General features: G+C 38.4%; 1 protein-coding gene across 4 annotated transcripts in view; it reads right to left on the bottom strand.

The window, feature by feature from the left end:
* The window catches only part of Spag9 (sperm associated antigen 9), a 133,464-nt gene that overhangs the window by 20,474 nt on the left and 99,546 nt on the right, over window positions 1-13,444 (bottom strand). For all 4 annotated transcript variants that reach the window (XM_071603493.1, XM_027924685.2, XM_027924681.2 and 1 more), the window contains 9 exons: window positions 10,933-11,062; window positions 9,820-9,909; window positions 9,406-9,573; window positions 8,795-8,966; window positions 6,370-6,588; window positions 5,924-6,119; window positions 4,147-4,272; window positions 2,911-2,991; window positions 2,036-2,103 (listed from right to left, as the gene is read on the bottom strand). In XM_071603493.1, coding sequence (XP_071459594.1) covers window positions 2,036-2,103; window positions 2,911-2,991; window positions 4,147-4,272; window positions 5,924-6,119; window positions 6,370-6,588; window positions 8,795-8,966; window positions 9,406-9,573; window positions 9,820-9,909; window positions 10,933-11,062 — 1,250 coding nt within the window. The remainder of the gene's footprint in view (window positions 1-2,035; window positions 2,104-2,910; window positions 2,992-4,146; window positions 4,273-5,923; window positions 6,120-6,369; window positions 6,589-8,794; window positions 8,967-9,405; window positions 9,574-9,819; window positions 9,910-10,932; window positions 11,063-13,444) is intronic.

Raw genomic sequence — 13,444 nt, 5'->3', positions numbered from 1 at the left:
TTTTGGTACCAGGGATTGAACTCAGAGGCACTTGACCTCTGAACCACATCCCCAGTCCTATTTTGTATTTTATTTAGAGACAGGGTCCCACTGAGTTGCTTAGCACCTCACTTCTGCTGCTGGGGTGGCTTTGAACTTGGGATCCTGCTGCCTCAGCCTCCTAAGCCGGTGGAATTACATGTGTGCACCATTGCACCTGGCTCAACATCAAGCATCCTTTGAATGATGTTTGTACCTTTCACAGTTTACAGATCTTTATCTTAATTCTCCTGTGTTGATACCCATTGCATAAGTTATTTGGTCAAGCAAAGCAGGATCACCATAAGCACTCTTCTGTACACTTTATTTCTATGAAGTTTAAAATGTTAATTACCTCCTATTGAGTTTATAGTTAACCTTCATGTAATTCTCACTCTTCAGACATGTCTTTCCCATCTTGCTCTTCTGATATCAAATGTAGGACTTTGTGCTGGTCCTTAACTAAATAAATGTATTTTGTCTTATTCTATCAATATAATTTTAGATTCAGTTTATTCAAAATATTTATTATGTGATTATTTTCTAGGCTCTTTTACTTAACTAGTTGAGGGACCATGAATAAACAGGTGACTAAAATGCTCTGCACCTCAGTTTCCTAATCTATAAAACAAGGATAACAATAGAATATTGCTCATAAGATGTTGTGAGGAATAAACAGAAAATTTCATAAAGGGCCTCTGAAATAAAATAGGACCCTATCTCTTTGATAACATGGAGTTATTAACCAGCAATATCTAGGTACTGTTTGGTTACAAAGGTACCTAAGTATCAGCTACCTAACATATCTCTAAGCTCAAAAAGATATATGAGATTTTGAGAAAGTGCTTTGATAAAACTCAAAAGCAGTGTATAATATTTCCCTGATCTACCACCCTACTGGGTAGGAAATGAACTATCATTTTTGGTTGACACATGTACAAAGGAGTGATAAAGTGATACATACTCAATTCTCTTAATCTAACCCATTCAATATAAGTTTTCTGATACCATCACCCCTTCACCTGAAGTGGCAAAAACAGTGGCTTTAAAGGGGAATATAACTGAGTATGATGGCACATGCCTATAATCCCAGTTACTTGGAAGGCCAAAGCAGTAGGATGGCAAGTTCAAGGCCAGCCTGGGTAACTTAGTGAGACCCTGTTTCAAAATAAAGAATGAAAAGGGTTGAGGATGTAGTTCAGTGGTAGAGTATCCTTGGGTTTTCTCAGTATCAATCAATCAATCAAATAAAATAAAACAGAAATATAAGATATAAAAATATTAAACCTTAAAAAAATAATTTTTAATAAAAACTTAACAAATATATGCCAGGTGCAGTGGTGCATGCCTGTAATTCCAGCTGCTAGGGAGGCTGAGGCAGGAGGATCCAGAGTTCAAAGCCAGCCTCAGCAAAAGTGAAGTCCTGAGTAACTCAATGAGACCCTGTCTCTAAATAAAATACAAACTAGTGCTGGGGATGTGGCTCAGTGGTTGAGTGCCCCCGAGTTCAATCCCTGGTACCCCTCTAAAAAAAACAAATAAACAACAACAACAACAAAACTTAACAAATATAAGTAGATGCATATCATTTTTAAGCAGGACAAATGAAAAAAATAATACTCACAAAACTTCTTTCTAGTAAATGTATAAATGCAAAACAAAAGCCTCCATATTTATTATATGAGTACCAGAAAATGCTAAACTACTTGCTCACTATGGTAAATATATTTTCCATGAGTCATACTGCTCATGCATATCTCCATGAAGACATTCGTATTTACTGATGTTTATTAAGTATCACGTCTTTAAAATATTACTAGCTGCAAAGGGCATTGGCGCACACCTGTAGTCCCAGTGACTCAGGAGACTAAGAGAGGAGTATCACAAATTCAAGGCCAGCCTTGGCAATTTAGCAAGGCCCTAAGCAACTTAGGGAGACCCTGCATCAAAATAAAAAAAAGTTTATTTTTTTAAACTATAAAAGATAAAGCTTATACATTATCTATTCATAACTCACCAACTCCTCTGTGAAAGATTGCGAGGGTGCCATCAGCCAGGGCCACTAACACAATTCCTTTCACGTGTCTGCAAACAGGAAAAGAGATTTCAGAATCTCTACTGAGGAAAAACCACATGCCACTGCATTAGTGCTGAGCCTTTCAAAGCACCATTATATGACAAGATAAGGAGATTACACAGAACATAAATGAACATACTTTTTCTTCTTTTTTTTTCAGTGCTGGGGATTGAACCCAGGGATGCTCTATCACTGAACTAGATCCCCAGATCTTAGGTTTTATTTTGAGACAGGATCTTGCTAAGTGGCCTGGAACTTGCAATCCTCCTGCTTCGGGCTCCCAAGCCACTGGGATTACAAGCCTATACCACCATGTCCTGCCACACTGCTTTCTTCATTGTGAATGTCTTGCTATGCAACAATGTCGTCTGAACTAAATAAACGGCATGTGTGCTATCTCAATTGTTTCACTTTCTGGGCAAACCTCTTTCTCTCACTGCAGATAGTCAAGATGATTCTACAAGTCAAAAAACACACTCTTTGAGTGGAACTAACAGAGTCACTCAACTGAGAGATAAACTGTCAGATCTTTGATAGCCAACATATAGAAAAGAACTAGCAAATTAATCCCCCAACATACATATTCACAAACTATAAGGAATATTGCAAACAAACAGAAATTAATAAGCACTGATTCTCTCCTGGAAATACTGAAGAACTCCCAGTATGGTGACAAATCAATCTGCCAAGTTAAGGTTTTCCTTCTACATAAAAGTTTTCTTTTTTATTTTCTATTATAGACTTTTTCACTCTAAAATCTAGTTTATACCAAAATATGTAGTTTTTCAAGGAAGAATTTCAAAAATAAAACTTACACAATACTGAGAATCGAATCTTTAAGTTTAATGGAATGGAGGCATTTCCTCCACTGGGCTACAGATGAATGGACATACAAACTGCAGAAACAAAGTGAAGACTGGTAAGGCATAGAAAATATCACATTGTTGCTTATTTCTAGTAGTGACCACAAAATTCAATCAAGAGGAAAGAAGAGGACCATTCAGATTTGACATAAAGGTGCTGCTGCTTTTATGCAATAGTCAAAAAACAAAAATGAGAGTCAGGGTTAGCTTCAGAGAAATAGGCTGCTCAAGCAAAAAGAAACAACTGGAGTCTGAAAATCATTCAGACTAGTGTTTAATGTTGGAGTATCAATTAGCTTCAACTAACTTCAGCTTGCCCCACAAATTTTTAGCTATAACCCTTGAATTATCTTAAACTGTCTGCTACTTTTAGGTGACAGGGTGGTGCACATCAGAGAGTGGCTAGCTTAGTTTAATTCATTTGATACAGGTTTTCTGATATGATCACTCCTGGCCAAACCCAGCCTGCCACTTTAGTCTGAAAACTAAGAAGTTTTTCTCTTTTTAAATGGTTAGAGGAAAAATTAAGAGAATTTTGTGACATGTGAATTTGAAATGGAATTTAACTTTTAGTGTCCAAAACGTTCTATTAGAACACATTTACACATGTTTGCTGATCCCTCCTTTTATATTAGACCCCTGTGGAAAAGACACACAAGTGATCCTGCTCAACCTCTAGAAACGCACAGGTTTGTAAGATTCTCTACAATATTAGAAAATGAACAAGCCTTGTAATGTTAGTTATTATCCTCTGAGCTTTCAAACTATGATTTTTTTCTGTTTTTTCTAGTACATGCTTGGGATTGGGCTTTCCTGAAACCAGACACATTAGTTCAATCAATAGTATTTCTTGCCAACATAAACCTATGTACACATTCTATACATCCATAATTCTTTATTTTTGTGCTCTTCAGGATCTTCTAGAGAACCCAGACTTTAAAATCGTATTTACCTCTTCTCCTAAGAATATTATTTAAAGAGAATACTCTATAGCAAAAATAATATAGTTTACCTTTCATAACCAATCCAAGTTCAGTTTGTGAACAAAACTTGAAATTTTTGTGTATACCAAATTCTTTGTATTAATATACACTTTGTGTTTACACCATTTTATTCATTTTTCTTCTGCTTTCAAAAGTAAAAGTAAAGGATTAAATATACTGTCATAGTCAAAGTGCTGGCACTTACCAGCCATTTTGAGCTCCAAGCCACATGGTTGGTAAAAGACTACTCATTTTCTGAGCTTCTTCTCTCACCAGGTCTTGTTCATTTGGCAATACTGATACTTGATCTTTATACACATCTGAGTCATTACTGTGAAAGAGGGAACAAGAAAAAAAATTAGTACACTTACCTATGATTTTTAGGGGACTGAACATTTCTATATAATGTGTGCATTTTTAAAAATTTTTTAGGTGGACACAATATCTTTATTTTTATAAGGTGCTGAGAATCGAACCAAGTGCCTCACACATGCCAGGTGAGCGCGCTACCACTTGAGCCACATCCCCAGCCCCTATAATGTGTTTTTAAAAAGTTTTTATTTATCTTATTTTTTGTGGTACTGAAGATTAAATCCAGGATCTTGCTAGGAAAGTGCTCTGATACTGAACTTTCTTTTGTTGCTGTTGTTAAACTTTGAGTCTTGCTAAATTGCCTAGGCTTGTAACCTATACGCCTGAGCCTCCCAATCAGCTGGGACTATAGGTGTGCTCCATCATTCTGACTTCTACATTTAAGTTTATCACTGGTCTTAAAAAAAAAAAAAAAAAAAAAAAATTGAACAGTAAAATTCCAAAAAGCCAATGTTAAATAGTTATATTAAATATTTCAAGCTGGGTGCAGTGGCACACGCCTGTAATCCTGTGGCTTGAGAGGCTGAGGCACAGGATCCCGAGTTCAAAGCCAGCCTCAGCAAAAGCGAGGCACTAAGCAATTCAGTGAGACCCTGTCTCAAAGTAAAATACAAAACAGGGCTGGGATGTAGCTCAGTGGTCAAGTGCCCGTAAGTTCAATCTCTGGTACGAAAAAAACAAAAAAATTCAACAAGTATACCAAAAACGTTAACCCAGGAGTTTTAAAGTGCAGATAAGGGAGTAAGACATGGTAATGAAATTCAGCAGATAATGCACAGATTATAATTATGGGTCTCCTTTATAGTTATTTTGAATTTTACAACAGTTTCTTCTGGGGAGGAAAAGATACACACACACAAAAATTAAAAGAGTTTTCTAAAGGAAATTAAGCTGAAATATGCTTGTATTCTAACATAAAACTTTTCTTTTGAATTGTTAGGAAAAATTAAGTAAAGGATATAACTGGACTACCAAATTAAAAATGTGACTTTATTCTAAATTAACAATTAAATGTTAATGAATGATTTGTTCTGGTTTGAATGTTAGTAGACTTTTGGTTGCTCTACACACTGAGAAAAAATTCAGTTTCAAAAGACCCTCACCTAAGGGCTTCTAGAGAAGGCAAGAAAGAAAATGAAATAATTTACTAAATGGGACTAAATTAACCAACGCTTTAAAGGAAAAGCCTGTTTTCTAAGAAAATGTTTATATGATAACTAAATTCAGAAAGGTCATTCAAGCTCATGTGATGGGAGTATGAGTGAGAATGGGGATGGGAATTTAAACGACCAAGAATTAATAGTAGAATGGAAAACATAATATAATTTAAAAAGACAAAAAACAGGAGAATATGACCAGGAAGAGTTTGAATTGATGGACAAGATTTTTTTATATTGGAAAATACCCAGAAGAAATGAAGGGAAAAAAGTATCCAAAGAGAATGAAGAGAAAGGAAAAGATGAAGATACAGCAGGAACAGGCAATAACATCATTCAGACCACAACACTGATGCCAATTAGCAGGAATGTTTTGGCTACTTGAGGTTATTGTGGTTCCTTTTAGTTGTGCTCTTTACCCAGTTTTCTAAGTTAGTGACTTAGGAAGTATACCTTGACTGATAGACTGGAGAGAGGTCTTCTGGGAGCTGAACTCCTAAAGGATCTGTAAAGACATGCTCTGTGTATACACCAGGCTGGGAGATGTCCACAGTGTCTTCAGTGGATCCTGCATTGCCTTCTGTGGCTTCAGTTGCTTCTTCTGCTGTTGGAACATTTTCATCAACCTCACTATTTTCCGCTTCCATTTCTATAAAATATATAAAGCACTCTGAGTTTGAACTTTTCCACGCCAATGCTTTCCCCACACAAATTCCTGCTATGGAACTCCACTCCATTGATCCTCTCTTTGCATTGTATTATGGAACTGAGCAGGTAACAGTCAATATGGCATCTTCTTCGCAGCTCTTTCATTGCAAATTTAGGATCAACAAGTCCCTAATGAGGCATCTGGGATAGGATCAAACTCCACAACACATGGCAGGTAAGAGCAGACATACCTGGTGGTTTGTCTATCACTGGTGAAGCACCATTGGTACTAGGAGAAGTGGCAGTTCCTGTCACACCTTCTGTGGAGCAACCAACCACTGTGATGCCTCCCAACAAGCTATCTGTCTCTGCTGAGCTGTTGCTTGTCATGCTTCCACATAAAGATGCTTTGTCCACCTGACCAGATTCTGAAAGTTCTTCTCCTGCAGGATAGTCTGTTTCTCGGGCTCCTGGAAAATAAGATAAACTTTAATAGTTAAGTAAACTCCTATAAACAGCACTTCCCCGCCCCCCATTAGTCACTTGAAGCTTAAGGTGAAAATGTGCAGGTGATATACATTGCAAAACTGGTAGCATTAAAAATAGGAAATTGACTGAAAAAGTAAAATAATATAGCTAAAACTAATGAAAATTTAAAAATATAAAAAATATAGCTATTAAGGCGAGTGCACATAAAAAACATGAAATGTCATGTTCTTTTTTTTTTTTTTAGAGAGAGAGAATATATATATATTTTTTAGTTTTCGGTGGACACAATATCTTTATTTTTACTTTTTATGTGGTGCTGAGGATCGAACCCAGCACCCCGCGCATGCCAGGCAAGCGCGCTACCTACCACCTGAGCCACATCCCCAGCCCCCAAAATGTCATGTTCTTAAGTAACTCCTTACCAGCCATGTGAAGTTTAAAACAGTCTAACAGTATGTGATATCAAGCCAGCAAAAAAAAAAAAAAAAAAAAAAAGTTTTTTTTTTTAAATGAATGAGATTACTATTTGAAATATGGACTATCTATTACTATTAAAAATTAAAACCCTGCTGGATGCTGTGATATACGCCTATAATCCCAGATACTCAGGAGGCTGAAGCAGGAGAATCACAAGTTCAAAGCTAGCCTCAGCAACTCAGGCCCTAAGCAACTTAGCAAGACCCTGTCTCAAAATAAAAAATGAAATGGGCTGGGGATGTGACTCAGTGTCCTTGAGAGTTCAATCCCCAGTACTAAAAAAAAAAAAAGAAAGGCCCCTAAGTATATATATACATAGTGCCTTAAGAGATTAATACATTTAAAAATTAAGCATTTACAATATAAAAACAAACCTTCTCAGCTTTATTTAGAAGATTTTTTTTTTTATTCATGTAATACCAAAAATTTAACTATAATGAAAAGTACAACCAGGCGCAATGACACACACCTGTAATCCCAGTGGCTTGGGAGAGTGAGGCAGGAGGATTCTGAGTTCAAAGCCAGCCTCAGCAAAAGCAAGGTGCTAAGCAACTCAGTGAGACCCTGTCTCTGAATAAAACACAAAGTAGGGCTGGGGATGTGGTTTAGTGGTCAAGTATCCCTGTGTTCAATTCCCAGTAGCACTCCCCACAAAAAAAATACAAGTCAGTGTCATTATTTACATTCACAATGTTGTGTAGCTATCATTATTATCTATTTCTAGATTTTCCATCATACCAGATTATATATATATTATATATATATATATATATATATATATATATATATATATATATATATATATATATATATATTTTAAGTTATAGGTGGACACAACATCTTCATTTTATTGTTATGTGGTGCTGAGGATGGAAGCCAGTGCCCTATGCATGATAGATGAGCGCTTTACCTCTGAGCCACAACCCCAGCCGCAGATTTTTTTTTTAAATACTGGGGATTGAACCAGGTGTGCTTTACCACTGACCTACATCCCCTGACCTTTTTATCTTTTTTGTTGAAACAGGGTCTCATTGTAAGGATGTTATGGACTTTTAATTTTTTTTAATTTATTTACTTTTTTTTGGGGTACCAGGGATTGAACCCAAGGGCATTTACCCACATTCCCAGCTCTTTTTAATATTTTATTTAGAGACATGGTGTTTGCTGAGTTGCTCAGGGTTTAACTAAGTGCCTGAAGCTGATTTTGAACTCTGCCTCAGCCTCCTGAGTCACCGGGATTACAGGGTATGTGTGACTGCACCCAGCCCTTTTAATTTTTTTTTTTTTTTAAATTTAAACCTTTATTTTATTTATTTTTTTATGTAGTGCTGGGGATAGAACCCAGGGCCTCACAAATCCCAGACAAGCACTCTGTACCACTGAGCCACAACCTCAGGCCCCCTTCTAAATTTTTTAACAAATGTCTTAACATCATATATTTAATTCAGAATATTAGAACACCTTCCTTTATTATTTAATATAAATAGCACCCTGTCCTTTGACTCCCATTTATCTTCTCATATTTTATTTTCTTCACAGTATTTTCACCATCTGAAAATATCTTGTTTATTCAAGAGTTTCTAGTTAATTTTTGGTTTTCCCCAACTAGAACTCCATGAGAGCTAGGCAGCCAAATGCAATCCTGCCTGGAAGCAAGTGTAGAGAATGGGAAGAGAGGGAAGAGAAGAGAGATACAAGACTCATTCTTACCTGGGACACTTGCAATGCAAAGAACGTGAGAGTTGCAAACAGTGAAACTGTCAAGGATGTTGCCTGGTTGAATAGCATCAATGATGATAACTTTTGTAGCTGAATGAGTGCTGGTACAGATCCAGACTTGACTGGATAATTCTTCATGACTTTTTAACTCCTTCTGCTGTTCCTAAGTAGGCAAAATGAAGAGAATGAATGTTTAAGATCATAAATATGTGCAAATATTCATAAAGCTGTGCTATTACAATAAAAGGTAATATTATTTCAAATTTATTTCCAGGTAATTTGGGAAGGTAAAAATACAACCACTTGTCAGTATCAATTACTAGACTAAAAAGTAGTAGTTAAAGTGGATCAATGATTAAAACACTTTATATCTTGATTGTAGTGGTGGTTGCATAGGTGTATACTTTTGGCAAAACTCTTTGGACCATAGTCATTTCAAGGATATGCTTGATTATATATGAATAACACCTCAAAAAAAATTGGTTTTAAAAGGGTAATGGGGGATGGTAAGGAAGGGCATAGTAACCACAACTTAAAAAAACTTGTACCCAGAAGTAAATTTTGGATCAAAAAGCTAAACTAATAGTTTCGTAAACACTTACCTTAAGTTCCTGATCTAACTTATCTAAACTACTCTGAGATGCACTTCGCTGTTTGCTGCCTTCAGTATCCAAACCAGCAACATCTTTGTAAAATACACTTGCTCCAACAACAGAACCACCATCTCTGGTCTTCCCACCAGATAAATTGACTCCAACAGCACACCACAGCTTCTCAGATAGAAAAAAAAAAAAAAACGTATTATTGTAATTTTCTCTCTAAAAATGCTTAAAGTGGTTCCTTTTCTTAAAACAACTAAGGGTAGTAAATTAGACATTTAATACACTCTAAGACGACAAAATGAATAATAATCTCACTGAAGAAGCAGTGTTTAAACTTTTCTGGTTTTATGAGGAAAGAAAATCTATCTATCTAAAGTTTAGGGAATACCTGCTTTAGCTTCACAATTAGCTTACCTTCATGGATGCATCTTTTTCATCTAGAGGTCTGAGATAGACAGGCACAGGCAAATTTTTCATCTTATTTTCCCCTTGACCATTGGTTACCTAATGGGGTGGGGGAAGGCACAAATTGGTAAGCCTTATCAAAAGTAAACTTCTAATAGAATCACTGAGACATGGGCAGGCAATGCTGTTATACATTTGCTCCCTGAAATCAAATTCAGGTTCATTTTGCTATTCTTATTTGAAAAGTCATCAGAAAATCAAGTTGCAATTAAAAGAAATAAACAGGATACTAGGATACTATTAGTGCTCAGAACAAAGGCACTAATTTTCACATATATACACATGTGTGTACATGTGTATATACAAATGTGCTGAGTCTCTTAGGGGTATGGAATATGAAGTAGAAAAATTCTTGAAAACCTGAACTAGGCTTTAGTTAATTTGAAAGGCTGGACGCCACTGACTTCTTACACCTTTTAAACAAACACTTTTTAAAAAATATTTTTTTTTAATTTGTTCTTTAGTTTTAGGTGGACACAATATTTTATTTTTATGTGTGCTGAGGACTGAACCCAGTGCCCCATGCATGCTAGGCAAGCACTCTACCATTGAGCCATGACCCTGGCCCCCAAATATTGTTCTTTTAAAAAAGAAAATCTTCAAGCCAGGTGCAGTGGAGCATGCTTATAATCCAGTTACTCAGGAGGCTAGGGCAAGAAAATTCCAAGTTCAAGGCCAGTCTCAGCAATTTAGTGAGACCCTGTCTCAAAAAAGACTGGGGATGTAGCTCAGTAATAGAGTACCCTAGGTTCAATTCCCAGTACTACAAAAAAAATAATAAAAATAAAAATAAATAAAATCTTCAAACATTAAAACAGCTTGTTCTAGTTAAGGCAGAACCTCAAGTTCCACATTCTGCGAACCCTTTTTTGACCACACCTCTTATCAGACTCAGGCATTTCATTTGCATTCTAGGGCACTACAAAATAACCTGAAAACCTTCATCACCTCCCTACATGCTTGCCAAGTCTACGCAGCAAGAAATGAACAGGTCTGTGATACGTATTCCAAATTCTTCACACTCAAGTACACTTCTATCACTCACAGAATTTCGCAACTTACCTGTTTATACTTCTGAGGCAGACTCCAGCCAAAAGCTTGCACTCGACCATCTTCCTTCTGAACATGTGCCTTTACCTGACGATACTGTTCTCTCTTTTGTTCTCTGCGTGAGGCTAAACTAGCTTCAGTTCTAAAAGGAAGAGATTTCCTATTTAAATTAAGTAAATGTTACAAGACAAACAACAAAAATTACTTGATTTTTTCTGACTACAATAGCTCTTTCAAAAGTGTCATACTTCCTAGCATATGTGAGGCACTGGGTTTAATTCCTAGCACTGCATTAAAAAAAAAAAAAGAGTTATACTGGTCCTTTTATATTTGTGTAGTAAAGCTTTAAAGGGTTAGTAAGCAGCCTATTATACTGGATCATTAGCCATCAAACTTCTATCAGGTTATAGATGCTGGCCATATAAAAGGAATAAATTTCTAAGTAATTTTGGCTCTTCTATTTTTGTTGTTGTTTATTCAATAAACTTTTACTGAGGATATTCTACAAGTGACTAAAAGATCACCAAGTCAAAAACTGCTCAGGAAGATAATATAATTAAATTTAGATTCCTCTAACTTCTTTCAGAAGAAAAAATGCCAACAGACTTGAGTAAGCTTTGGCACTATGGAATAAAATATGACAATAATTCTGAAAACAATTTCTCTTCTTTAGGCCATTGAAATTTTTTGTGAAGTGACTTGCTGTGTTGGGAGTCGCCCCGGCTCCAAAGACTAACTTCCCCATCCCCCAAGAAGAGCTGTCTAATGGTGAGCCCTGCTGGCTCACATGATCCTTACCCACCAATCAGAGCCCTGCTGGCTCACATGATCCTTACCCACCAGTCAAAAAGCACCCCATGCCAACTGTCAAACCACCCCTGGCTCTATAAATATGCAGAGCTGTTCCTCAATAAACGGGCATTTGCTCCCACGACAAGCCTTGTTCGTTCTTTTACTGGTGCCGAAACCCGGGAGGGGAAATGCCTCGCTGCTCAAGGGCCCCCTCTCTCAAGGCTTGCTGTCCTGGTCCACTCTTTCCAGTGCTGTTTACAACACCAGATCTTCAGTAGGTGAGTTCCCCTATTGGGTATCCAACTTCAGATGGGCTACGCAGGGGATCTGACTGTGATCATCCGGCAAACTTCTGACGCCCAATCTGGAGGAGAGAACGCACCCCACCACGACCTTCATGGTCACAGTGGACTCTCTGGAACCTGGTTCATGAGTGGGAGGTATTGAGGGATGGAAGAACAGGCACTCCCCTCTCCTCTCTCTCTCTCTCTCTCAACCACCCTTGTCCCTCTCCTGACCAATGGGGGCCTCTTCTTCCCTCCATGCAGACTCCCCCTTATTAAATTCTGCACACAAGATTGGCCTTACTATCAATTAGACAATCAAAGTCAATGGCCCCCCAGGAGGATTCCTAGATCCCGCAATTCTCAGAGATCTGTTTAACTTCTGTGAGCGCTCGAAAAAGTGGAAGGAGTTCCCCTATGTTGAGGCTTTTTCTCTTCTTCATTCTCACCCCTACCTATCCGGCAGATGAACCTCCTCCCTACCGACCTCCCCAATCGGCTCCATCCACCCCGTCAGGTGCTCCCCCTGACTCGGCAGAAAACCTTTAGTTCCCCCCAAACTAGGTCCCGCCCCTAGTCCCACAAACCATGGCCCCTTTAAGAGAGGTTGCTGGACGGAGGGCATTATCCAGGTACATGTCCCATTCTCTATGAATGACCCCATGCAACTCGGGCAAAGGTTGGGCTCATTCACCACAAAAGAGAGTTTCAAAAGGGCCCTCCAGGCTTATAGCCTCACTTATATGTTATTGGCTAATACTCTCCTTCTTGAGGAACGTACCAGAGTCTGGGAACTTGCCAGAGCCCATGCGAATGAAACTCACCGAGTTAATCCCAATCACCCTCCGGGGCCACTTGCTGCCTCCAGATCAGACTCCCAAAACCCCAGATGGCCGTCATGTCCTTATGACATATTTCCTCTGGCAGAACTACCCCGACATCTGGCCAAACTAAAAAAGCTCAAACAAGACCCTGCCACCCCCAAGACTGAGAAATTTCAGATGCTCGCCCAGGTCCTGCAGGGTGCTTCCTTGGGTCGCCGCCCATCACCGAAAACCCCCCTGGGCGCCTGCTTCAAGTGTGGCAAGGAGGGACATTGGGCCAGGGCATGTCCTGCACCACACACTCCGCGTACCCCATGCCCTAAATGTCAACAACAAGGTCATTGGGGCTCTGACTGTTCTAGATCTCATAGGAGGCCTATGGTCAGGGAACCCTCCGACCTTCTGGGCATGGCAATCAATTGACGGTGCCTTGGGTCCTTGTCCCTGGCCATAACGACCAATAGACAGAAACCCAGGGTGCGGATTCAGGTGGATAGGTGCAAGGTTAACTTTCTCCTTGACACCAGAGCTACCTTCTCAGTCCTGACAGAATTCTGGGGGCAAACAGTGCCGTCCACCTCTCCTATTGTCGGGGTAGGAGGAAAGACCATCTATCCAAGAAAG

The sequence above is a fragment of the Marmota flaviventris genome, chromosome 17, assembly GCF_047511675.1.
Source record: "Marmota flaviventris isolate mMarFla1 chromosome 17, mMarFla1.hap1, whole genome shotgun sequence".
Taxonomy (NCBI): domain Eukaryota; kingdom Metazoa; phylum Chordata; class Mammalia; order Rodentia; family Sciuridae; genus Marmota; species Marmota flaviventris.
Note: the sequence above shows the minus strand (reverse complement) of the source record. Positions and strands in the feature narration are given on the sequence as shown.